The sequence below is a fragment of the Panicum hallii genome, chromosome 9 (assembly GCF_002211085.1).
Source record: "Panicum hallii strain FIL2 chromosome 9, PHallii_v3.1, whole genome shotgun sequence".
Classification (NCBI taxonomy): domain Eukaryota; kingdom Viridiplantae; phylum Streptophyta; class Magnoliopsida; order Poales; family Poaceae; genus Panicum; species Panicum hallii.
Genome location: NC_038050.1, coordinates 13,960,147 through 13,986,469, shown reverse-complemented (window position 1 = coordinate 13,986,469; position 26,323 = coordinate 13,960,147). Strand labels below are relative to the sequence as shown.

The 26,323-nt window shown below is 49.2% G+C and overlaps 2 protein-coding genes across 3 annotated transcripts; one reads left to right on the top strand and one right to left on the bottom strand.

Annotated features, from left to right (window-relative positions):
* Positions 1 to 709: 709 nt before the first annotated feature.
* LOC112874102 lies at positions 710 to 3,706 on the bottom strand. 2 transcript variants are annotated; one of them, XM_025937276.1, is made up of 3 exons: positions 3,568 to 3,706; positions 2,058 to 3,372; positions 710 to 977 (listed from the first exon to the last, which is right to left on the bottom strand). In XM_025937276.1, the coding sequence occupies exons 2-3, from the start codon at positions 3,000 to 3,002 to the stop codon at positions 942 to 944; spliced, it is 981 nt and encodes a 326-aa protein (XP_025793061.1). In that variant the 5' UTR covers positions 3,003 to 3,372; positions 3,568 to 3,706; the 3' UTR covers positions 710 to 941. The 2 variants fall into 2 exon arrangements, with proteins under 2 accessions (XP_025793061.1, XP_025793062.1); XM_025937277.1 differs by having other exon boundaries at positions 2,058 to 3,363.
* A 15,591-nt stretch (positions 3,707 to 19,297) lies between these two features.
* Positions 19,298 to 22,330, top strand: LOC112874105. The gene is made up of 6 exons (XM_025937279.1): positions 19,298 to 19,435; positions 19,516 to 19,571; positions 19,766 to 20,079; positions 20,114 to 20,760; positions 20,862 to 21,829; positions 21,909 to 22,330. The coding sequence occupies exons 2-5, from the start codon at positions 19,546 to 19,548 to the stop codon at positions 21,024 to 21,026; spliced, it is 1,152 nt and encodes a 383-aa protein (XP_025793064.1). The 5' UTR covers positions 19,298 to 19,435; positions 19,516 to 19,545; the 3' UTR covers positions 21,027 to 21,829; positions 21,909 to 22,330.
* Positions 22,331 to 26,323: the final 3,993 nt, after the last annotated feature.

Sequence of the window (26,323 nt, the reverse complement as noted above, 5' to 3'; positions counted from 1 at the left end):
ACGGAGGCGAGGCGCCTGGCGGGCCCCGGCCAGCAAGACGAACTGCAGAGAGGCAGATAGGTTCGCTATCGTTATCGCCACAACAGAAGAAGTAAACATTTCCAAAAAAAAAGGAAAAGAAAAGAAAAGGAAGCAAGCATTTAAGTTTTTCAAAAGAAAAAAAGCAAACATTTTACACAAAGCCGTAAACGATTCAAGAGTTTTTGCTTTTCGTTCCAGAAGCAAGACTATGCGTGCTTTCGTGTTCTGTGCATCAGTTCAGGAGCCAAAATTACACAGCTCAAGCTTTTGGTGAGCAGCAACGGACTTGGCACAAATGGCCATCAGAAACACCAATGTGGACATCACATAGCATCGCAATGGCACCGTGCTGTGCTTATTGTGAAGCGTGTTGAAGGCTGCGCCATCATTGAGACGGAAGCAATCTGAAGAACACAAGTGCAGTGCAGGCAAGATTCTGTCTTTCTGATGGCACTTTTTCGAAGGGGAATTATGATGGCACTTGACAGTTAACATTTCTGATTCTCGGGCACAAGCAGAGGCTTGTTTCCACTGCACAAGTAGCGCTATAACTGTGGCTGTGAGTGCTCAACTGCCCATACATGCTGTAAGTTGCGTGCACCAATTCAGGGATATGAATTACGCACAGGAGCTTGAGTCGTCAGCAACAAACTGGCACAAGTGGCAATCATAACCCTTCAGTACATACTGCAGACTTTAACCATGCTCAGTTTATGTGTGTAGCACAGGCTGAATGTTGAGTTTGTGAAGCACTGAAGCAGGTGATTTGTGGGTACATGGAACAAGAACGTTAGGGCCATCTAGGAGAACTGCACGCATTTCCATCAGCTGCCTGTTCCTCTTTCAGTCATCAGTTTTCTAGATAAAATTCATGAATTTTGAAGCATTTGGGCTCATGGTGCAGAACAATTGTTGAGCTTTCAGGGGGGCTGATCTTGCTGCACCACCAGTGTATTCTGCAAGTAAAGGTATGAGAAAACAGTGAGATCAAGTATTGTGGGTTTTTAGTGGTGGCCGTGCCATAGCAATTGTAACATTGATGACTCCCACTGCAAAGGGACAGATTGGTATTTGTCTGTTGCTTTAAAGTTGTAGCTGACCATGTGAGCAGTGTAATGTACTGAAAACCAAAGACCTCAGCACTGCAATGTTGGATGAAGACAAGAGAAATTGGTTTACTAGAACAGCATTCTGAAGATTTTTGCTTCTCAATATGGTACGTCATAGTTAACTTGTAAACTTAGCAACAATTAAACTAAAATGTCTTTTGTTCCAAAAGCTTGAGCAGAAAAGCAGCAGACAGGTTATAAATAAGTTTGAAGGTGGCACCACTCAGAAGCCCACGCTCTATACAGGTTGGCAAGAGTTTTGCAGGCTTTCTACTGTCATGCTGCAAACTTCCCTAATGGAAGTTTGCCGAAATACAAAAGACGACGAGGGCCCAGACTTTGATAGCCACGAAGACAAATACATGAGATAGTTTTACAAGATAAAATTCAGGTGTTCACGTCAAAATAAAATAAAAAAAGATAAACTGAGGTGGATGTTCATGATATAGATTAAAGGCCAATTCTATTCACCATTGAAAAGTTTACTTCATGATAGCTTATTGTAATTTTAGCCAAAGCAATAATTACCAGTGTCAAAATACTGCCGGCATCTAAGCTTTGCCCTTTTTCTTCTATTTAGCAAAGCTGAATGTATTTTATTACAGAAAAATAGAAAACGGATCTATAACACAAAAGCATATAAACAAATATTTCGATGCAGTTCCACAAAAACATGGAACTATTTCACTATGGAACTGCTTCTGTTCATTTTTGCATTTTCATGGTCTAACCCCAGCTTGGTCCAAATTTCAGTTGTGTAGAGTAACACTCATGAGCATCAGCAAAGAGTCTTTTAAAGTACTGCAATACACTATACCTATATGTAACATCTGACAGAAAAAATAATTATTAGAGAAACTCACAGCAGCCTCTACTCAAGTTCAACACCATATAAAATAAGCGCAACAATAAGCAATTATGGAATACCTTTATCAGCTTTCTTTGCTTCAGTTTCACCTTCACATCAACCCCATTATCAATTATTGCATGCAACACAACCTCAATTTTTCCTTCAACCCTATCCCCTTTCCTTGGTGTATACACTGCATTGTGAATATCATCCTCTAAGGCACGCTTCGCAAGCACTGCGCCAACAGCCGCACAGGCCTTCATACCCTTACCCTTCCTTGAACCCAGATCAAACTTCATATCTTTTGATATGGAGTGTGCAACAGCCACCACCCTGCTGGTCACTCGGTGCACGAAGCAAGCACGCACTGACCCTTTGGTGACATGTATATCAAGGCAAAAAGGGTGATGGTAAGGATCAGTCATCTGGTTGAACGTTGGCACCCGTTCCCGCTTCACCTCAACCATGTCGTCCTCGCGTGCTGCACGTTTTGCCTTCAGCTTTGGAACATTGGCAGAAACAGACTTTATGGGCTCCACATTCTTGCATTCCTTTGAGTTCTTGGCGTTGGCTTTCTCCCTCTTTCTGCTGCGACGCAAGGGCACGTTATTCTCCTCAAACTCCCGCGAGCCCCTGTCCAGCTTGTAGAACAGCTTCTTTCGGTGCCTCATGTCATCGATCTCATCATCCGAATCATGTACCTCATCACCTTCGTGTTGCTGAAAGTCATCTGTGAACTCGCTGCCGCGTACAGGCTCCGCCAAGAATCCCAGGGACGCGGGCCATTGGTCGGAGTCGACCACGTCGATGCGAAAGCCGGAGCCAAGGGGGCCAGAACTTGAGCAAGGCGAGCCTTGCGGCAGCTGGACTCGCACAGGTGGAGACCGGCGCGGCAGCATAGTCGAGGCTTCAGGAGGTAAGATGGACAGCGAGCGGAAGAGGTAAAGGAGGCTGGGAAGCTCCAGAGGCGGGTGGGGTGCGCACTGCCGCCGCGCTTGGAGATGCAGCTGCCGGAGGAGCATTCCCACAAACACCTTGCGTGCGAGCTGGTACTGTCCTCTTGAGGCCCTTCTGCTGGCTCCTCAACTACGAGTAGTTAATAGGTGTGCCCAGACGCTAGAGACCAATGGGTTCCTGAGGTAATAGCTAACCCTCGGCGCCGCCACGCCGGCGCCGCTCAGTGCTGTGCGCGGAGCAGAGCAGCTTGAGTTGGAGGGGACTGCGGAGGGGCGCCTCCCGGGAAGGGAACCAACCGAGGTCCGCCGCCCGCCCTACCCTGCTGCCGTGACGCCGCCCGCAGCTGCTAATCCTCTCTTGCCGCGCAACGTTTGGGGATTGGCGCTAGAGGAGCCTGCGCGTGTTCGTCCGGCGGTGGGCTCTGATCTGCATTGACTTGAGTAAGGCAAAATTAGCCGTGTGACACTCTTCAGGTTTTGGCTACAGGCTACTAAAAAATTATATCTTTGCTAGAAGACACTCTTCAAGCATATCAATTTGCTGTAGGACACTATAACAAATATAATAATATTTTCTACTTAGATAGATCATAAAATATTGATAAGGAACAAGTATACTGCTCCAACTCACGCCAGAGTTGGATAGTTCGCCGGCGTCGAGGAAGACGACGGAGCTCCAGAAACACACGCACGCGAAGACAGTGGAAAATTGGTGCTGCCAAAAATCACGGCTTTTCTGTTGTTGATCTCTATTTATGGAAGCTAAGAACATGCAGGCCAGTGGCCACGACGCGCGCGCGGCGCCATCCCCCAGCTCCAAAATGTGCCGCGCAACTCGCTCCCTTGACGAAATCCCCGTGTGAACATGCACACATCGAACGTACAGGACGCGCCCATGGATCGGGCTCATAACAGAAACAAAATAAAAGGAAGTAACAAACTATCCTAGCTGAACGTGTCAGGTTTATTTCAAAATATACCCCCTGCCTCTTCATGTTACTGATGCCCGTCCTTTGCTCGACCGCTCCCGCTGTTCCCCGCCCGCCGGCCGCCGCTCGTCGACTCCTCCACCTCCTCTCTCGATCTTCCATTCCTCCGGCCAAGTGCCGCTTCCCTCCCTCTCTCATTCACTCAAGCTCCGACCTCCGAGCGCTTCCCCTCTTTTCGGAACCGCGCGACTCCGATGCAGCACCATCGGTCGCGTTGGCCAACGCCCCCTTCAATTCCCTGGCGAGCTCCGAGCTGCCTGCACGCCGTGCGTCATGGCCGAGCCAACAAGTCGCGCTGCTACCCACCCCGCGCCGCCTGCAAGGCCACCCCAGCCTTTCCTACGCTGGCGCCACCATTGCTAGCCATGGCCCAGCTTCTCCACGCTCGCCGACTCCTCCATCCCCTTTCCTGGAGAGGAAGCCGTGAGGTGGGCTTGCGCCGGCGAGCCATCAGCGTGGGAGGGTAAGGGGGCGTGTAGGTGTGACGCCCTGAAAATTCACTTAATAAAATCATGCGCTAGAGTAATTCGTAAAAACGGTTCGACGTCAAAACCCTAACCCTAACCAGAGTACTGTTCCGTTCCGCATCGCCCGCCCACGCGCGACCGTCCGCCGTGATTAACGCAGACGCGACTCCCTTCCCTTTCTTTCTCTCCTCGCGCGAATACCGCGCGCGTGGCCGACCGGCCGCGACCGCTGCCGCAAATTGCGCCGGCGCTCCTCGTGCCGCGCGCGAACCCCCGCGCGCGCGTGGCCGACCGGCCGCGGTCGCCGCCGCGACCGGCGCCGACACGCCCTTCCCCCTCTCTCTCCTTTCTCTCCCTCCCATTTCTTCCTTTTCTCTTCTTCCAATCTCTCTCTCTTTTCTTTCTTCCCTTTTCCTTTTCCCTTTCTTTTTCCTTTCTTCTTCCTTTTCCCTTCCCTCTTCTCTCTTTCCCCTGCCTCTGCTCCCGAGCGCCCGAGCGCCGCTGTGCGCTGGCCCCGCCTGGCCGTGCCGCACGCGCGCACGCGCCGCGTAGCTGCGCGCCACGCCGCGCCGCGCCTCGCCCCTGGCCCGCGCCACGCGTGCCGTGCGCGCACACGCCCGCGCTCGGCGCCGCGACGCCGCATCGCCCGCCGCGCCGCACGGCGCCCGCGTGCGCCTACCCCCGCGCGTGCCGCACCGCCCGTCGATTGGCCGCGCCGCACGCTGCTGCCGCACACCGCCGCCGTCCTGCACCACCGCATCGCGACGAAAGCCCGCAGCCGAGCGCCATTAGTGCCGCCCCGCGCCGCTCGCCGGCTTCCACCTACCCCGGCCTCTCCGTTGCTTTCCCCGGCCTATAAATCGGCCCTGCGCCATCCCTCGTCTCCCCCACAACTCCCACCGCCGCCACCTGCCTCTCCCCGCGCCCCCATCGCCGGCCGCCCGAGCCGCACCACCAGCCGCCGCAAGCCACCGTCGCCCGGCCCCCTCGCTCCACCTCGGCTCAAGGTGAGCGGGGGAATCAAGTCCCCTTGGCCCCCTCTCCCTTTTCCCCCATGCGCCCGAACCGCCCCGGGCCTCGGCCGCCGGATTGGGGCCGGCGCCGAGCTCCCTTCCTCCTCTCTGTTTTCCTCTGGCAAGAGGAGGAAGAAGGAGGGCTTTTGCCCAAAGCCCCCTCCCCTTTTCCTGTATTACCCCAAAGAAACCCCCCCTCACTTAGTTACTCCTTTTTACTAAATAAACCTTACTCTTTTTGATATTTCAAACCAAGTCCTTTATTACGTAAACCCAATTACGCCTGTCACCCTTTTTGCATACTCTGGATATTTCTAGGGTTCGCAAATAAACCCCTGCCCTCTTTAGATAATTACGACCAAGCCCCTGGACCCCCGTTTAAGCCCTGAAACCACCTTTAGCGTGTCATTTTATGTGCGAAACGACCTCCGATTGACCCAAAACTTTACCACTCCGTTTCTAGTATAGTTTTAGCTATGCCATTAAGAAACCACCCAAAAATATTAACCCTACCTCCGTAACTAAATTATTTCCGATTCAAGCTCGACGATAAAAGCTTTTAGTTCTTGTGCTTGATTGTGTGCCTGTTTGTTTGCGTCGTAGGACACGGAGTGAACGAGGGAGGTCCCGACTGTGACCAAGCGAACGAGGACCAGTTCCGCGACCCCGAGCCTGAGGGACAGTGCTACGATCAGGATCTCCCGCAAGAGTTTGACGATGGCAAGTTCAATCCCGCCCTTTGATGCATGTTTCTGTCCTAGTTTTTATAAACACAACCCAGTGGCCTGTTTTATAAAATTGCATGGTTTTGCGTGTTGAAAACATGGTAGGATAGCCACCCTTGCTTGAGACAACCATACTTTGACCACCTGATTTTATAAAGAAAATGTGTGTGTGTGGGAAGGGATAAAATGTGGTTTTGAAAAGTGAGTTAGACGGGATGGATGGCATTTCTGTGTGAATTGCCGTTGGTGTGCTCGTACCTGTGTGGTTGAGCGAGGAAGGAAGATATCCATCTTGTCACCCCTAAGGACCGAGTTGATGTGACATCTCACCTAGCTTCTTGTCGTGCGAACCACTTGACCGTTGTATGGGCAACGGCTTAGCATAAATCCCACTAGTTGGCCTGATAGCCATCAGGAGAGCTGAGAGCAACGGGTGATCAAGGAGAAGGGATAAGCTCTGTGTGACTTATGCCCCGGTTAAACCTCGGAGATAGGTCGAATGACCCCTTGATGGATCCCGTGATGGCCAGTCAGGTCTAGCTAAGGTGGGTAATGGCTTTGTTGGGATCTGCACCGGCACTAAGGTGTTCGTGCTGTGGTACCCCACCTGTGGGTAAAGTTGCACACCTCTGCAGAGTTAAAATCTATTCGAATAGCCGTGCCCACGGTATTGGGCAAGTTATGGTGTGGTCACATAACTAGTGTTTCTCTCTGGGAATGGTTAAGCCGGTGTGAGTTGTTTGGAAAGTGTCCGGCAGTTGTGCCGTGTGCTACGGCGGACGGGGAGTCCGGTAGCAGTTTAAAACTTGGATCCTGTGTGGATCAACATCGTGTGTTTTTGGTGCCAGAAAACTCGTTTTGGAAATCGTTTTTAAACGAACCCTTGCATACAGTTGAGTTTTTCACAAATGAACCATAACCTATCCTTGGATTGTCCTGTGCATATGATTACTGTTATACCCCCCTCCGTGGGTGTGATTGGACTTGCTGAGTACGTTTGTACTCACCCCTCTCTTACTTTTACAGTGGAAGACCCAGACTACATCCCCGAAGACAACGAGTAGGGTTTCGTCCTGCACCCAGTCTTGCCTGTGGTTGAGGCCACCGTTGGATTCCGCATGGCGCAAGACTCTGATGACCCTTTGTTCGTAGCTAGTGTAGTTGTGTGGGTTCTGGTTGTAATCCTCGCGATAGTGGCGCTTCACTGCCCATTACCGCGTAGAGTTGTACGGTGATGTACCATCTGATGTAATAAAAGTGTTATCAGCCTCCTGGGACTGATAAATCAACACTTTTAAGTCTTCCCTGATGGGGGGACGCTTCAGGTGGTATCAGAGCCGTAGGTTGGCCGTAGGACGTGACCCTAGGAGCGAGACCCCTTTTCAGGCCCTAGAACTTGTCCCGATTCAGAAATTTTCTGCACAAACACTCACCACTGGTCTTTGCCTTGTTCCAGATGGCTGGCAACGGATGGGTTAGCGGAATCTGCCACGCAGAGCCCGGCCTCCCCAAGTTGCTATTGCTCAGCCTGGAACGCGTCGGGGATTATGGAACCACCGGAGTATGCCTACCGTGAGTACATCGCCGGAGGCACCCTTCGGTGCGACGTAATGGTTTTTGTGGAGAAAAGCACCCGCTACCCTGATGTGGACCCTTGGTTCGTCTCCACCACTGGTTTCCGCTTCCCCGACACCTATCGAAAGGCCGCTCGTAAAGCCTTGCGACGACTGCGTGTGCTCTACAGGCACCACCTTCAGCGGACTCCTATGGGATTTTTCCCACCCGCTGAGGGAAGAGGGCGCACTTGGATTGCCCGAATGAGGGGACTTGGACGAGAAGAAGAAGACCTGGAAGACACGGTTTCCCACCTGTCCATCTACCTCACTGGCTTGGATGCACTCTACCGCGAACAGGTGGCACAACTGAAGCAGCTAATCCATGGGATTGAAAAGATAACCCAGGAGCTGGAGGAGCAACGAACCAGAGCCGCAAGCGCCGAATATTCCTTAGCAGCCCTCCAAGCCCAGATGCAAGAGTACGAGAGTCGCAACGGAATAGGTGGATGGATAGAAGAAGAAGAAGAAGAAGAAGAGCCCATGGAGACCCATTGGGATAAGGGTACGCAGACCGAAAACGAGATGGATCGGTTCCTTCCAATAAAGAAGCGCTCTATCAGGACCGAGGAAGAATCCCCATGATAGGATTAGCACCCTGAGCTGGAACCCTACCCTAATGATCACGTATCCATGAAAACTGTACCACCCTTGTTGTAATAATAAATAACATCTACTCCCTTTTGCACCTGTACCAGATTGTTTACCCTGTTTCTGTTTCAGATGGCTGAGGAAGGATGGACCCAGGGCGACTGCCAAGCTGCACCTGGATTCCCCAGCCTTTTGATCAACACCCTGGAAGACCTTGGCGTTACGGAGCGCCCAAGGTACTACAGCCGAGAGTACGAGCACCATGGTACCCTCCGCTGCAGGGTGATCCTGATCATTGCCAGGAGCAACCGCTACCCCGACATCCAGCCTTGGCGAGTGACTGCCACGGGGTTTCGACACCAGGACACCTATCCCTTGGCCATCAGGAAAACGCTCCGTTATTTGTGCCGGATTTTTGAAGAACACCTCGCCCCCACACCAGCAAAGTTCTTCCCGCCGGCCATCAGAACCCCAGTTTGGGAAGCACGCATGAGAAACCTGGAACGACGCCGCCACGAAGAAGGCCCCCTGTACCAAGTGGCTACTTACCTAGCCGCCCTGGACCAACTTTTTGATGAGCAAGCCAACCTTCTGAGGGAGCAGACCCATCGAGCCGAGCAAGCAGAGCTCGCAGTAAGACTGCAGCAGATCCGAGCCGCCCATGCTGAGGCAAGAGCCGCAGCCGCGGTTAGCAGCGAAGCCGTAGCCCAAGAGAGCCTCAGGCAAGCTCGAGACCGGCGTATGCAAGATTGGACCCGAAGCGGAACGCCAGTCCCGGCAATTGGAGAAGACCATGTTTTACTCGGGACACCCGTCATAGGATGGGGAACGCTCTTTGGAAGCACACCAGCACCACCCGAGAACCCTGAAAGCTCTGCTGCCGCCGTCGAGAGAGACGCTGCAGCGCAACCCTCGACCAATGGAAATCCAGAGGACGACGAGCAAGGATCACTCACGCTCGCCGCCCCAGAAGAAGGCCTGCCCCGCGAGTAGAATGATCGACGCCACCCTAGTGATGTGTCCCCAGCCGTTTTTGTTTAAATCGTGCCTGATCCCGGACGAGTGGTACGAGACCTAGCCTTACCAGCTGTACCCCGTTGCAGTAATAAAGTTGCATGTGCTTGTTGTTTGTAATGTTGTGTGCTGTTTTGTTGTGTGCTACGTGCTATATAATTACTGGCAGGAGGTAGATTCTGCCTTATATACGAATTAAACAACTCAAACATCACATAATAGTAACCCCACTCTACCCGGTCAACAGATGGTTCCTCGGAGCGTCACGAGGGCCTCCCGTGGCCGGAACCCCGCAGCCGCTGGTGCCGGAGCACAGCCTGCTGGACGAAATCCCCCTCAGGCAGAACAGGAAGTAAGCCAGAACCGAGGGGAAAATCAAGAAGGAGAGCAACTGCCACCACCCCCACCCCTCGGAGACTTAGCGCAGATAATCCACAACCAGACCCTCATACTGGAGACGCTGGCCAATGCCCTCGTTAACCGGCAACCCCGAGGGCAGAACATGAACGACAAGCTGACAGCCTTTCTGAGGACCAAGCCGCCCACCTTTGCTGGATCATGCAACCCTTTGGATGCAGACGACTGGCTACGAGTGATTCAGAGGAAGCTCGAGCCGTTCGAATGCCAGGACAGAGACAAGGTTCTTCTGGCAGCCCACCAACTCACCGGAACAGCATTATCCTGGTGGGAAAATTATTGTGCCGCGGCCGAAGATGCCTCTACTATCACTTGGGAGGAATTCATGAGGGAGTTCCGCCGCTATCACATTCCTTCGGCCACCATGAAGCGCAAGGCGGATGAGTTCCGCGCACTGCAACAAGGAAGCATGACGGTTGAAGAGTACACCCACCGGTTCATTGAGTTGGCCCGTTATGCACCGGAGGAAGTGAACGACGACGACAAGAAACAAGACATGTTCAAGAAGGGGCTAAGCCCAGAGCTCCGAACCCTACTCACCCCTCAGATTTACCCTGACTTCAACACCTTGATGAACAAGGCTATCCTTACGGAAAGGGCCAAAGCCGAAGAACGGAAGGAGAACAAACGCAAATTCCTGGAGAGTAAGGCCCGCCAACAAGACCGCTACCAGAAGCCGAGGAACTCCAACTACACTGCACCAGGATCTCAGGCCCCGATGCAGTATAGAACTCAGTCTCAAGTGACAGGACCACAGGCCCCGCCCAGGAGCCAGAATACCACGAGGGCCCCGCAGAGCAATGCAAGCCAGGTCGCCCCCGACAACAACAATGTTAGGGCCTGTTTCAACTGCCGTGAAATAGGGCATTACATCGCCAATTGCCCTTATGCCAAGAACAAACCGGCCACATCAGCTTTCTCCAACTCGGCAAATGGACCCAGACCATCCTTGACCGGCGCCAACCGAGTGCCTGTCTGCAACAACGACAACAGCCAGCAGGCAAAGCAGCCCCAGCAATCGTTTGGACGAGCCCGCGTCAACCACATTATTGCGCAGGAGGCTCAAGAAGCTCAGGGAGTAGTGCTCGGTGAGTATCTAGTCAACTCAGTTCTGGCAATAGTACTATTTGATTCTGGAGCATCGCACTCATTCATATCCTCAAGCTTTGTAGAGAGACACAAAATACCCACAGTACTATTAAAAACACCCCTATTAACCCGGACGCCTGGGGGCGACATCAATTGTCGATTAGGCTGTCCATGGGTAAGGATCAATTTAAGTGGGGTAGAATTTCTAGCAGATTTGGTAGTACTTAAGTCTGGGGGAATAGACGTAATCCTTGGAATGGACTGGTTAAGCCGGCACAATGGTCTCATAGGATGTACCGACAAGGTGGTACACCTAACAAACCCCGAAGGAATACAAGTGATCTGTCATACCCGCGATAGTAAGTTTGACCCAATGGTGTTTAGCATGGAAGCCAAACCTTAAAAGAAGTCCCGGTAGTAAACGAATACCCAGACGTATTCCCAGAAGAGCTTCCCGGTATGCCACCGGATAGGGATATAGAATTCGTCATTGACCTCATCCCTGGAACCTCCCCTATAGCCAAAAGACCCTACAGAATGGCAGCCTCGGAATTGACAGAATTAAAGAAGCAACTAGAAGAACTACAACGGATCGGCTTCATCAGACCAAGCTCGTCGCCGTGGGGAGCCCCGGTTCTGTTTGTCAGAAAGAAAGATGGATCTATGAGGTTGTGTGTAGATTACCGGGCACTGAATGAGGTTACCATTAAGAATAAGTACCCTCTCCCCAGGATTGATGACCTTTTCGATCAGCTAAAAGGAGCCAAGTACTTTTCTAAGATCGACCTGAGGTCAGGATATTTTCAGCTCAAGATTAGGGAAAGTGACATACCTAAGACAGCTTTTGTCACCCGCTACGGACAATTTGAGTTCACCGTAATGTCCTTTGGGCTAACCAATGCCCCTGCCTATTTTATGAACCTCATGAATAAGATATTCATGGACGAGCTAGATAAGTTTGTCGTGGTCTTTATCGACGACATACTTATCTACTCCAAGAGTATTCAGGAACATGAGCAACACCTGCGGGTAGTATTGGAAAAGCTGAGGGCACATAGGCTATATGCCAAGTTTAGCAAGTGTGAATTCTGGCTGGAAAGAGTGGCTTTCCTTGGTCACATCCTGACCGCGGAAGGCGTAGCAGTGGACCCAGAGAAGGTCGAAGCCGTTTCCAATTGGCAGCAGCCAACTAACGTTAGTGAAATCAGGAGCTTCCTTGGATTAGCTGGGTACTATCGGAGATTTATTGAGGGATTCTCCAAAATAGCCCGACCCATGACGGAACTTCTTAAGAAAGAGAGGAAGTTCGCCTGGACAGAAAGTTGTGAAAGAAGTTTTCAAGAGTTGAAACAAAGGCTGACGACCGCCCCAGTGCTGACCTTACCGGACATCCATCGGGATTTTGTCATTTATTGTGATGCATCCCGACAAGGATTAGGGTGTGTGCTGATGCAAGATGGGAAAGTCGTTGCATATGCTTCCCGTCAACTCCGGACCCACGAGCAGAACTATCCGACCCATGACTTGGAATTAGCAGCCGTAGTGCATGCCCTCAAGATTTGGAGGCATTACTTGATCGGGAATAAGTGTGAGATTTACACTGACCATAAGAGTCTGAAGTATATCTTCACCCAGCCAGATTTGAACCTAAGACAAAGAAGGTGGTTAGAGTTAGTCAAGGACTATAATTTGGAAATCCATTATCACCCCGGAAAAGCGAATGTGGTGGCCGACGCCCTAAGCCGGAAGACTTATGGACCCAAGGACGACAACCTGCGCGAGGAAATGGCACGATTAAATGTGCACATTGTTCCTCGGGGTTCCAGCCATGTACTAAGTGTCCAATCAACCCTAGAGGATAGAATTAGAGAGGCTCAGAGCTCGGATCAGGAGTTAGTAAAGGTCTGCAAGCAAACTGGAGAAAACAAAGCACCAGGTTTTAGGGTGGACGATAAGGGAACATTATGGTACGAGAATAGGATTTGTGTACCCCAGAATGGAGACTTCCGGCAGAAAATTATGGACGAAGCCCATAACTCGGCCTACTCCATCCACCCAGGATCCACCAAAATGTATATGGACATAAGGCAAAAGTACTGGTGGAATGGAATGAAAGCGGATATTGCACGATTTGTGGCACATTGTGATACCTGCCAAAAGATCAAGGCCGAACATCAAAAGCCGGCAGGATTATTGCAACCCTTGCCTATCCCGGTCTGGAAATGGGATGAAATAGGAATGGACTTTGTAGTGGGACTGCCCAGAACACGGAAAGGACACGATTCCATATGGGTAATAGTGGATCGACTCACTAAATCGGCACATTTCATACCCGTACGAACCACTTACGGCGGGGAAAAGTTAGCAAAGCTTTATGTAGAAGACATAGTAAAGTTACACGGAGTGCCTAGCAGGATTGTCTCGGATAGAGGGACCCAATTTACATCTAGGTTTTGGAAAAGCCTGCATAAAGCCATGGGCACTAAGTTAGATTTCAGCTCCGCATATCACCCGCAGACGGATGGTCAAACCGAAAGGGGTGAATCAGATTGTGGAAGATATGCTGAGAGCATGCGTCCTGACCTATGGACAGGATTGGGAGCAGAGTCTGCCTTATGCAGAATTTTCATACAATAATAGCTACCAAGCCAGCTTGGGCATGTCACCATTCGAAGCTCTCTATGGAAGAAAGTGCAAAACTCCCTTGATGTGGTCGGAAGTTGGAGAACGTACCCTAGTTGGACCCGCACTCATAAAAGAGGCAGAGGAAAAAGTAGCGGAAATCCGCGAGAAGTTGAAGGCGGCTCAATCCCGACAAAAGAGCTATGCAGATAAGAGAAGGCGAGAAATAAGTTTTAATCCGGGAGAATTTGTCTATCTCAAAGTTTCACCCATTCGAGGGACACGAAGATTTCAGGTACAAGGAAAATTAGCCCCTCGATATATTGGGCCATATCAAGTTCTGAAGAAAGTCGGGGCAGTAGCGTACCAACTGGAGTTACCAGAAGAAATGTCGGATATACACCCAGTATTTCATGTCTCGCAATTAAGAAGGTGTTTGAGAGTACCCGAGGGAGAACACGTGCCGGTGGAAACAATAGACCTACAACCGGATCTGCGGTACCAGGAAGTACCGGTCAAAATCCTGGACACTGTCACTAGGAGGACACGAAACTCCGAAGTACGGATATGCAGAGTTCAATGGAGCAGACACGGAGAAGAGGAAGCCACCTGGGAACGCGAGGAGGCTCTAAAGAAAGAATTTCCCCATCTGTTTAGGAGCCAGCCGAATCTCGAGGACGAGATTCATTTAAGTGGGGTAGGTTTGTGACGCCCTGAAAATTCACTTAATAAAATCATGCGCTAGAGTAATTCGTAAAAACGGTTCGACGTCAAAACCCTAACCCTAACCGGAGTACTGTTCCGTTCCGCATCGCCCGCCCACGCGCGACCGTCCGCCGTGATTAACGCAGACGCGACTCCCTTCCCTTTCTTTCTCTCCTCGCGCGAATACCGCGCGCGTGGCCGACCGGCCGCGACCGCTGCCGCAAATTGCGCCGGCGCTCCTCGTGCCGCGCGCGAACCCCCGCGCGCGCGTGGCCGACCGGCCGCGGTCGCCGCCGCGACCGGCGCCGACACGCCCTTCCCCCTCTCTCTCCTTTCTCTCCCTCCCATTTCTTCCTTTTCTCTTCTTCCAATCTCTCTCTCTTTTCTTTCTTCCCTTTTCCTTTTCCCTTTCTTTTTCCTTTCTTCTTCCTTTTCCCTTCCCTCTTCTCTCTTTCCCCTGCCTCTGCTCCCGAGCGCCCGAGCGCCGCTGTGCGCTGGCCCCGCCTGGCCGTGCCGCACGCGCGCACGCGCCGCGTAGCTGCGCGCCACGCCGCGCCGCGCCTCGCCCCTGGCCCGCGCCACGCGTGCCGTGCGCGCACACGCCCGCGCTCGGCGCCGCGACGCCGCATCGCCCGCCGCGCCGCACGGCGCCCGCGTGCGCCTACCCCCGCGCGTGCCGCACCGCCCGTCGATTGGCCGCGCCGCACGCTGCTGCCGCACACCGCCGCCGTCCTGCACCACCGCGTCGCGACGAAAGCCCGCAGCCGAGCGCCATTAGTGCCGCCCCGCGCCGCTCGCCGGCTTCCACCTACCCCGGCCTCTCCGTTGCTTTCCCCGGCCTATAAATCGGCCCTGCGCCATCCCTCGTCTCCCCCACAACTCCCACCGCCGCCACCTGCCTCTCCCCGCGCCCCCATCCCGGCCGCCCGAGCCGCACCACCAGCCGCCGCAAGCCACCGTCGCCCGGCCCCCTCGCTCCACCTCGGCTCAAGGTGAGCGGGGGAATCAAGTCCCCTTGGCCCCCTCTCCCTTTTCCCCCATGCGCCCGAACCGCCCCGGGCCTCGGCCGCCGGATTGGGGCCGGCGCCGAGCTCCCTTCCTCCTCTCTGTTTTCCTCTGGCAAGAGGAGGAAGAAGGAGGGCTTTTGCCCAAAGCCCCCTCCCCTTTTCCTGTATTACCCCAAAGAAACCCCCCCTCACTTAGTTACTCCTTTTTACTAAATAAACCTTACTCTTTTTGATATTTCAAACCAAGTCCTTTATTACGTAAACCCAATTACGCCTGTCACCCTTTTTGCATACTCTGGATATTTCTAGGGTTCGCAAATAAACCCCTGCCCTCTTTAGATAATTACGACCAAGCCCCTGGACCCCCGTTTAAGCCCTGAAACCACCTTTAGCGTGTCATTTTATGTGCGAAACGACCTCCGATTGACCCAAAACTTTACCACTCCGTTTCTAGTATAGTTTTAGCTATGCCATTAAGAAACCACCCAAAAATATTAACCCTACCTCCGTAACTAAATTATTTCCGATTCAAGCTCGACGATAAAAGCTTTTAGTTCTTGTGCTTGATTGTGTGCCTGTTTGTTTGCGTCGTAGGACACGGAGTGAACGAGGGAGGTCCCGACTGTGACCAAGCGAACGAGGACCAGTTCCGTGACCCCGAGCCTGAGGGACAGTGCTACGATCAGGATCTCCCGCAAGAGTTTGACGATGGCAAGTTCAATCCCGCCCTTTGATGCATGTTTCTGTCCTAGTTTTTATAAACACAACCCAGTGGCCTGTTTTATAAAATTGCATGGTTTTGCGTGTTGAAAACATGGTAGGATAGCCACCCTTGCTTGAGACAACCATACTTTGACCACCTGATTTTATAAAGAAAATGTGTGTGTGTGGGAAGGGATAAAATGTGGTTTTGAAAAGTGAGTTAGACGGGATGGATGGCATTTCTGTGTGAATTGCCGTTGGTGTGCTCGTACCTGTGTGGTTGAGCGAGGAAGGAAGATATCCATCTTGTCACCCCTAAGGACCGAGTTGATGTGACATCTCACCTAGCTTCTTGTCGTGCGAACCACTTGACCGTTGTATGGGCAACGGCTTAGCATAAATCCCACTAGTTGGCCTGATAGCCATCAGGAGAGCTGAGAGCAACGGGTGATCAAGGAGAAGGGATAAGCTCTGTGTGACTTATGCCCCGGTTAAACCTCGGAGATAGGTCGAATGACCCCTTGATGGATCCCGTGATGGCCAGTCAGGTCTAGCTAAGGTGGGTAATGGCTTTGTTGGGATCTGCACCGGCACTAAGGTGTTCGTGCTGTGGTACCCCACCTGTGGGTAAAGTTGCACACCTCTGCAGAGTTAAAATCTATTCGAATAGCCGTGCCCACGGTATTGGGCAAGTTATGGTGTGGTCACATAACTAGTGTTTCTCTCTGGGAATGGTTAAGCCGGTGTGAGTTGTTTGGAAAGTGTCCGGCAGTTGTGCCGTGTGCTACGGCGGACGGGGAGTCCGGTAGCAGTTTAAAACTTGGATCCTGTGTGGATCAACATCGTGTGTTTTTGGTGCCAGAAAACTCGTTTTGGAAATCGTTTTTAAACGAACCCTTGCATACAGTTGAGTTTTTCACAAATGAACCATAACCTATCCTTGGATTGTCCTGTGCATATGATTACTGTTATACCCCCCTCCGTGGGTGTGATTGGACTTGCTGAGTACGTTTGTACTCACCCCTCTCTTACTTTTACAGTGGAAGACCCAGACTACATCCCCGAAGACAACGAGTAGGGTTTCGTCCTGCACCCAGTCTTGCCTGTGGTTGAGGCCACCGTTGGATTCCGCATGGCGCAAGACTCTGATGACCCTTTGTTCGTAGCTAGTGTAGTTGTGTGGGTTCTGGTTGTAATCCTCGCGATAGTGGCGCTTCACTGCCCATTACCGCGTAGAGTTGTACGGTGATGTACCATCTGATGTAATAAAAGTGTTATCAGCCTCCTTGAACTGATAAATTAACACTTTTAAGTCTTCCCTGATGGGGGGACGCTTCAGTAGGCCAAGCGCTTGGAGGGCCGCCGTCGTTGCCGGGATCGAGTGCCTCGTGCGCCGCGCGCCTTCGATATCAGGCGCCGTGGGCTGCGGCATTCTGGAGCGAGCCCTGCCGCTGGAATCGAGCGGGCATGCGTGTGGCCGAGAAGGAGCTTCGCGGCTGCCGCTATTGAGCCGGCCGATTTGTTTTTTCCGTTGATGAGTTCCATTGTCGGCAGACAAGGAAGCAAGGGTAAAGTAGTATTTCACATAGCTTTTCATTAAAGTAAAGTATAATAATAGCGATAGTGTCCCATAGCAAATTATTCATGTTTTATAGTATCTTTTGGCAAAGACACGTAATTTTAGTGGTTTGTGGCAAAAGCTACTTTTGAAGAATGTTCCAAAGCAAAATTTGCCCTGTGACAAAAGATTGGATCCCAACCGTATAGAAGGTGTAACTGGTTCATCACCATATTAGGTACTCTCATACCCTAAGTTATATCTAAAACGGAAGTCGTATAACATCTCAATTCAAACTGTCCTTTTAGAAAAATTAGTAATCCATCACAAGGCACAAACTTGTATTTGAATAAGTTCTTTTAGAAACTTTCTCCATATGCACCTTAGTGAATGGTTTAGCCGCAACCTAGCTCTGCTCTCCCCTATACTGATATTTTTCTAATCACTATTTGTCTGCTCTACGCTCCTGTATCATGGAACGTCATTCAAAAAATGAACCTGAGGCGTAGTACCATTGTTCTAAGTTCTAACAGCCATAATTGGAAGAGAATGGAGCATGGTGATTGAAGCTAATACTGCTCACAGGGACAACTAATCTAAACATCCACTTCTATACTATGTTCCATTTTTCTTCATCCTCTCAAGTAGTACTACATAAGGACTTAAATCCGTTCTCATGTTTTCCCCTATTCCTTCTCTATCACTGCCATCACCTTCTTAAACCAAGCTCACCATTACCTTAAAATCACCATCAAAGTTTTGCATAACCAACCAAACTGTCCTTCTCGCCGTCAGTTAAGCCTGTAAGAGCTTCTTCCAATCCAACTACCCAGCCCCAGCGGCTGAACTGGTGGGGAAGGAGGATCAATTATTGTACGGTGTTGTACGGCGCACCAAGGTGGTCCAGGCTATAAAAAGGATATCAGCTGAATGCTGTCGTGCTATCACTCTCCAGCCTCCACTACTCCCCACTCCAAGATCTGCACCGTGCGCTACTCCTCTGGTAGGAAGGGAAGGATGGATGGGGAAGGAGGAAAGGTGCAGAGAAGGGAGGTGAATCGGAGAAGGGCGAAAGCGAAGGTACGTGTCTAGCAGGGAGCAAGCCTCAGTAGAGTATCACTTGTATTCTCATAGCATCTGTTTTTTTAGGGTGTATTCATTCTCAACATCTTAACAAAAGGTATTGCTACTTTCGTTGCAACCGAGTTCTCCTACGACTTCTTTGCGGACTATAACATGCGCCTAACTGAAGAGTAAAGAGCGCGTGGTGGTAGGAGGACTCGTCTCTAAACTACAACTTATTTTATTTTTGTATGCTTGTCGGAACGGACTGTGGTCTCTTCTCCTTCATGGGATTCAGAAGTGATCGTTAACGTCACGAACCATGTAGACAACAAGAAGAAAAAGAAAAAGAAAGACGAGAAGACCAGCAAGAAGTATAATGAAGCACTTGGCCCAGTGCTGGATCACCCTTGTTTGGTCGAGTCCCTCCTCTCTCTCTCTCTGTTGCTGATGTTAGCAGGTAGGCATTCGTGTAATAATGCATCGTTCGGCCGCTAGTGGTGAATGTGTCTGTACCTCCTCTCCCTCTGTTTTCTTCGTTTGGTTTTCTCGCTCGTGTATGTGTGTATTTTTAATAAGGTAAAATTGGATCTATAGCATTAAAAGAACCAAATTTTAGATATATACCGTCAAAAGGTTCTATAATAGATATATAGCATCAAAAAATTGAACGATATAGCTATTTTGCTTTTCCGTTACATTCATCGTTACTCTTTTTTTTACATGCCAATACATTGTTACGAAGTTACAGCTTTGCCCTTCTATCAAAAACAAAGCAACGCACAGCAGCCCGACAAAAACACTCGGCCTCTCATCGACTCGCCCCCGCACGAAGGGGCAGGCGACCGGCGACCTCCCCGGCGGCGCCTCTCCCCAGCGGCGCGCTCCCCCGGCAGTGGTCGCCTCCTCCGTCCTCCCCTCCACAGTGCGTATCCCCCATCTTTCTCTTGTTTCTCCCTTTCTTTCTTGGTTCTCAACCCTAGGGTTTTCCTCTCCGTCTCACAGTGCTGGGCAATCAATCCAAAATTGAGCCGAATGGATCCTGCTGAAGTTCCCACGGGGTAATAATCTTTTCCTTTGTTCTGAATCTTCGCAATTTGATTTGCAATTCATACCTAGTTTGCTATTTTGTGGGGAGGGGATCGAACATGGCCTTGTGGAGGGAGTAAATGAGTGGACTAGGACCTGGAATTGTTGTCGATTGGTTCTTACATATGTCTTCGGTTTCTTGTATTTTTCATTGCTGCTGTCGCAGGATTGATCCAAGGAGTGCGTGTAGATTAGAGATCACTGTTAATTCTTACTTCACCGTGCGGGATAGTAGAAAGGAGTATAATCGGGGCAGGCTAGTAAGATTCATTGTTGATTCAGAAGAATACTCGATCATTGACCTGGAGAAAGATATTAATTCAGAATTTAAATGTGGAAGTGACCAACAGGCAAATTTCTGGGTTCTAACAGAGGGTAGTTTGACATGCAAGTTGGTTTCAGATGCGCAGTTTCTTGACTTGTTAAGGACATCTAGAGTAGTGAAGTTGCTCATGGTAGTGGGTAGACGTGAGCACAATGTTAGAGAGGGGGGAGATGCCTGCAGCAATGAACATAGGAGGAGGGGAGATGCCTGCAGCAATGAGCATAGGAGAGGAGGAGATACCTATTGCACTGAACATGGGAGATGAGGTTATGCCTGCTGCAATGAACAATAATTTGGAGGTACTAGATGTAGAATTTGCATGGTCAGAAGTACCTGAATACGGGGAAACAACTGGAGGGCCACCAATGGTCGATGAGGAAGAGAAGGACCACTTCATCACTATTGGGTACGATCCTAATGGAGATGAGCCTGCTGGAGTAGATGAGGAGTGGAGGTATTTTAAAAATGTTGATCATGTAGTTATTGATCCAGTCGAAAACCTTACAGTTCAGGTGCAGAAAAGAAAGAGGGCAATGCCTGTTCCAGAAATCAGAGACTTTGATACTGAAGTTGTTCCTGATGATGAGGCTACTGTGCTTGATGATTTTATTGTGTCTAACACATCACATGATAAAGAGAATCCAGTCATTAAGGAGGGAGATACATTTGCAGACAAGAATGCTTTTGTCCATACTATCAGACAGTATGCCATCAGAAATGAATTTGAGACTAGGATTGAACATAGTGACAAAGAAAGGTACAGGACAAGGTGTGCAGATGAAAGTTGTGATTGGAGAGTATTTGCAAAGAAACTACATGGTGGCAACACATTCATGGTTATTCCTCGTTCTTTTTAACTTCCATATTGCTTCTAACTATCAATTTGTTCATGGAGAAATGCAATTTTTTACTAGCTTTTGTTACTTTTATTTTTTAGGTGGTCAAACTCTCAGAATTGGATGTGCACACTTGTTCCAGCACAAGCAAGATGAAGGGACGAGAGGCTTCCATAGCTTGGATATCTCAAAAGGTGAAAGATGTTGTAAAAGAGGATCCTACTTTGGGTGCAAAGAAGTTACAAAAGAGATTGGAGAAACACTAATGGAGAAAATTGCAGCAGCTAGTCCTAAAGCAATTCCCTTTTTAGATAGGCATCACAAGCTGAAATGGAGCAGATCTAAATTCTCTAAAGAATGCAAGGTTGATCATGCGAACAACAATATTTCAGAATGCTTCAACAATTGGATTAAAGATTACAAGGACCTTCCGGTTGCTGATCTGATGGATAAGATTAGGGAGAAGATCACAGAGAAAATTTACACAAGGCAAGAGATAGCTAATAGAATGGAAGGGCGTATCCTGGCGAGTGTGTTACATGAGTTAAACATGAAGAGCCGAGGGCTGCATTATGAAATCTTGAGGACTGGTGCAATGTCAGCTGAGATATCAGGAATAACGAAGAAGGGAAGAATTGGAGAGTTCCTGTTGACATTGAGAAAAGAACATGTGGATGTGGATTATGGCAGATTTCTGGAAAACCATGCACTCATGCAATAGCTCTGTTTGGGAAACTAGAAAAACTTAACATTGAGAACTTTGTAGATGACTACTATTCCGTAGAGAGGTTCAAAGCAGCTTATCAGTTTGTGGTCACTCCAATGGGTGACAAGAGTCATTGGCCAAAATTTAACCCTGGGTTTAAAATGATTCCTCCAAAGTTGGAAAAGCCTCCTGGTAGACCAAGGAAGAAAAGAATAAAGGCTAGTGGAGAGGCAGGGAAAAGAGGCCCATATCAATGCAAAAGGTGCTTTCAGTTTGGACACATAGAAAAAGGTTGCAATGCTACTCAAGCTGAATTAGAACAAGAGCTTCCGCCACCGCGTCCAAAAAACCAAAAAAGCAAAGGTAATACTTGATGCCTCATTCATATTCATCCATATATAATGCTACATTTTCTCTGCCTAACACATGGTGTGCCACATAGGAAATCCAAATCTGAAGTTGTTGAAGTAGTTGATGCTGAGCCATCCCAAAATGCCGCTGATCCAAAAGTGATATCCAGTCCAGGTGTAACAACAAGAAGCATGTCTTCTCTTTCTCCAACCAGCCCATGTCCTACAACAAGGAGGATGACATCCATCTCCCCTGGAGGAATTAATCGAAGGCTCATTATTTGCTAGATTTATTAGCTGTCATTCTCTATTTTGTGAGTGAATTACTTGGCATTCTCTATTTTGTGAGCATGGCCGTGCAAGTGGGGGCTTTTGTGCAACTCTATGTGGTATAGCTATTTTACCGCTATGCAACACTATGCCAGATTGTGGTACTTCTATTGTGATCTTGTCACAACTTGTTTCTTGATGCAATTATGGTACTAAAATGACAACAGAGTTGTGTTATATGTGCTGGAATCTTGTGTTACATCGTGCTGAAATTTATGTTCTCTTACATCCTGCCTTAATGCTGCAAAAATGGGGGTTGAAGGGCCATTGTATTACTGCTGGAATCAGAGATTGATTGTAGCCATACAGTCCTTTTCTTAGTAAGGGTACAATGGTCACAGTTAACTTGGGAGTTAACAAAAATGGTAGGCTGCCAAGAAGTGTCTTCGTTTAATGGTATAAATCTATAGTGGGATCTTTTGATGGTATATATCTAAAGGTTGGTTCTTTTGATGGTATGGATCCAATTTTGCCTTTTAATAAGCGTTCTCGTGTATGTGTTGGGGTTTAGTTGTTGCTTAGCTTGATTGTATGGTTGTGCTGTCGTAACCTCGCCTCGCAGTGAAATAAATGCTGCGTGTTCGCGGAAGTGTGGTAATCGAACGATTCTGTTTTTTTATGAAAGGTCGAACGATTTTGTTGGTGCTCTGGTGTAAGCTTAGAGCGGGCAAGAAGCAACCGTAACTATAGATTTCCAGATGGTCCGCAGCTCGACAGCCCGACCCGAAGCACGTTTTTCTAGCACGGCCTGGCACGGTGGCCATCGTGCCCGTGCCCGGGCGTGACCGCCACCCCAGCACGCCGGGCGGCCCGGCCTGGCACGAAGTTAGCAGGCCGGCCCGGCAGCCCAACGGTTGGGGGAGCGGGGGGCCTATATAAAATCCGGCACCCCGCCGGCCGGCGGCCGCCCAAACCCTATAGCCTCTCATTTCTTCTCTCCTCGCCTCTTTCCTCGACTCCTCCTCCACCGCCGCCTTCTCGTCTCCACCACCGTCTTCGGTGAGTGATCCCTGGCTCCGGTGAGATCTCTGCTGCTGTATCTGGACAACTATCCTCCTCTCCTCTCCTCTCATCCTCAACCTCGACTCCTCGCCTCGGCTCCTCGTGACCCCGCCTCATCCTCTGATGCCCAGTTGCCATGTCTCCTTCGTTGGCGGTCGTCTTTGCCGTCTCGCCGTCATGGCGTTGCTCTCTCGTCGCTCTCCGGCTCCAGGCTCCGGCTGCGTAGGTACTACTTCCTATTCCCTGACCCTAGATCTTGATCTCGCTGTTCTCGTACTCGTAGTCGTAGATCTAGATGGTCTTCATGTTCATGTGCTGATCTCCTCTTATGTGCTGCACTACTGCAGGTCTTGGGCTGATGCGGCCCGGGGCCGCATGCCGTTGAGGAATGGAGCCATCAAGGGATGAAGCCGAGGCAGCCAGCAGCAACGAGGTCTAGGTTGTGATGGACGACATGGAAGAGTACACCGCCAACGACGACCTCAGGGCTTGCGGGCTGCCTAGCGACGACGACGGCCATCTGGTTGCCAGCACTGAGGCTTTGTTTGGTAGCTCTATTGCTCCGATCAATGTCGATTTCGGTGCCACTGCCGGTGCTGGAGATGGTGGTGGCGTCGGCGCGTCTGCGACGCCTAATGGTACGTTGACGCCGACCGCCTTTACTAGCAACACTGGCCAGTTGAAGCGCGTCAGGTCTGCTGCCTGGAACGACTTTGATGAGGTACTGGAGACTTTGCCCAATGGCAAGTAGGTGAGAGTTGCTGCTAAGTGTCGTCATTATTCTTATATTCTTTCTAGCCATTCATCTGCTAGTACTAGGCATTTGCTCTAGGCACCAGAAAGTTTGTGTGGCTAAGGTTAATCATGCTGCTCTAGTTCAGTCGCATCTTCAGTTCAACGCTAATGGTTCTGTCTATACCTAGGAGTATAAACCTGATGTTGCTTGTAAAGAGTTGTGCCGTTTAACTGCTAGACTTAATTTTCCTCTAGGTTTAGGCTATAAAAAAGCATTAGAGAAGAGAGTTATTGGTCTTAGACTTATTGATGTCAAACATTCTGGTATTAATATTGCAGAACATGTTGAAACTGTTGTTTTTCTGAGTTTGGTTTGAGTTTGGTTTAAAGGATAAGATTTTTTTGTGACACTTGATAATGTTTCTTCAAATACCAGTACCATGACCAATTTTGTTCCAAAATTTGTTGGCTACCTTGCTTCAAACCATGAACCAGTTGACAATGGTGATAAAGATAGAGATAAAGCATTGCGTGGTCTTTTGCACCAACGCTGTGCTTGTCATATTATTAATCTTATTGTCAAGTCTAGTTTGAAGAGGATCAAAGTTTCTCTTGAGGCTTTAGGACTGCAATTTCCTTTTTAACTCTTCTAACCAACACATTACTGAATTCCAAAACTTTTGCATCATTAAGGGGTGCGCCCTCGTAAGTTTGGTTTGGATATGGACGTGAGATAGAATTCTACTTATATCATACTTAAGCACCTCATACTATACAAGAGCACCTTCTCCACATTTATTGCTGCTAATTATGGGTTGTTTAAGGGTGAACCACTACTCAGTGAAGGTCATTGGACTGTTGCTGAGAAAATTATAGAGGTTCTTGGAATATTTTATGATTCAACTGTTACTTTATCTGGTGTTTGCTATCCAACAAGTCTTTTAATGTTGCATCATATAATTGACAGTGCTGGCCATTTGCATGCCCAAGAGTCTGATACTTTCCTCATGAGTATTGTTACTCGAACATACCGCTTTTGTATTTCTTTGTATTTATTTTGGATTCTAGAACCAAGATGAGAGGCTTTCATAATGTTCTTCAGCTTCTTTCTCAGACTATTGGTATTGATTATTCAAGTTACTTTAGTGAGATAAAAATTGAACTATATAAACTGTATAATAAGTATGAAAATAAGTTTGGTGTAGCTAGGTTGCAGAGGCCCTCCCAACCATCAGGATCTTCTAGTAAGAAAAAATAATATGGGGTAAAATATACGGTGCTCCTAAAAGTGTTAGTGGTTGTAGTCCAGCATACGTTCTTGCATCTTCATCTTCTCCTTTCTGTAACTGCTGTTTCTGAATTATCTTCCTACTTGGATAATGACACCGTCACATGCTTTGATGATGATTTCAACATTCTAAGTTGGTGATATGAGCACAAAGAACTTATCCCATTCTGTCCATACTAGCTAAAGATATTATGTCTGTTCCAGTTTCCATTGTATCTTCGGAGTCCTTTAGTCTTGCTGGCAGGGTGATCGAGGAGCAGATGCGACGGTTGCTGCCTCATATGGTGGAGATGCTGATTTATGGGAAGGACTGAGAGTTGAGAGATGCAAGAGCACAGCATCAAGTCGAGAAGGAGACGCAAGAGTTACAGACATTGCTTGGCAGCAAGCAACATGTTGAAGGGCAAGCTTCTGAAAAGAAGTAAGTGAAAGTGTGCAAGTACTTGTACATGTGATCAAATTTTGTTGTTCAAGTTGCTGAATGCTAATCTTTGACTATTTGGTGTTTTCTAGGCCTGCTAATACCAATGACAAGTGAACTAGTGATGGGCCGATGGCAAGTTGGCAACAGCAAGCTTGTGGTTACTGGATTATCAAGAAGTTGTTAACTTGAATTTATGTAGTCATGTGAAGTACTTGTTTGATGTAATGAACAATTAAACTTGAATTTAAGAGTTGGGCTGTACTCTTTTTCCCTCCCTAGGATTTTCTCACAAGAGTGAGTTTTTATCGGGAGGTTTTTAATGAAACAGCCAACACTTGATCACAATCACACAGATCTTGTTTATCAATTATATTTATATGCTCTACTGGTCTGGTATGTTATATGTCATCTGATCGTTGATTCTGAATTTTTTATTGTAAAATGTGATGCTATAATTCTATAGATCATGATCATATTTGTGAAATTTAAAATTATTGAGGTGGTGTTTGTTGCGGGCTTCGAGCTGCCCGGGCACACCCTAAAGGCCATGCAATTTCGAGCTGACCCAGCCCGAAATAGACCTATGGGCCCGTGCTTGAACCGTTGCTGCGACAAATAGGTGGGCACGGCCTGGCACGGGCGGTCCGGGCCAGGCCAGGCCATATAACCGTAACCATAGTGAACCGGAGACGCAGTGAGTTGCGATGCAATTAAGCATAACCAATGTG

What these genes read in the sequence shown, in the direction of transcription:
- LOC112874105 (XM_025937279.1), top strand. Translation starts at nt 19,546, where the DNA reads ATGGATCCTGCTGAAGTTCCCACGGG. An exon ending in CCTGCTGAAGTTCCCACGGG is followed by an intron (nt 19,572 to 19,765) that starts GTAATAATCTTT and finishes CTGCTGTCGCAG; the next exon opens with GATTGATCCAAGGAGTGCGT. An exon ending in ATGGTGGCAACACATTCATG is followed by an intron (nt 20,761 to 20,861) that starts GTTATTCCTCGT and finishes TTTATTTTTTAG; the next exon opens with GTGGTCAAACTCTCAGAATT.
- LOC112874102 (XM_025937276.1), bottom strand. Translation starts at nt 3,002, where the DNA reads ATGCTCCTCCGGCAGCTGCATCTCCAAGCGCGGCGGCAGTGCGCACCC. An exon ending in AGCAAAGAAAGCTGATAAAG is followed by an intron (nt 978 to 2,057) that starts GTATTCCATAAT and finishes CTTTACTTGCAG; the next exon opens with AATACACTGGTGGTGCAGCA.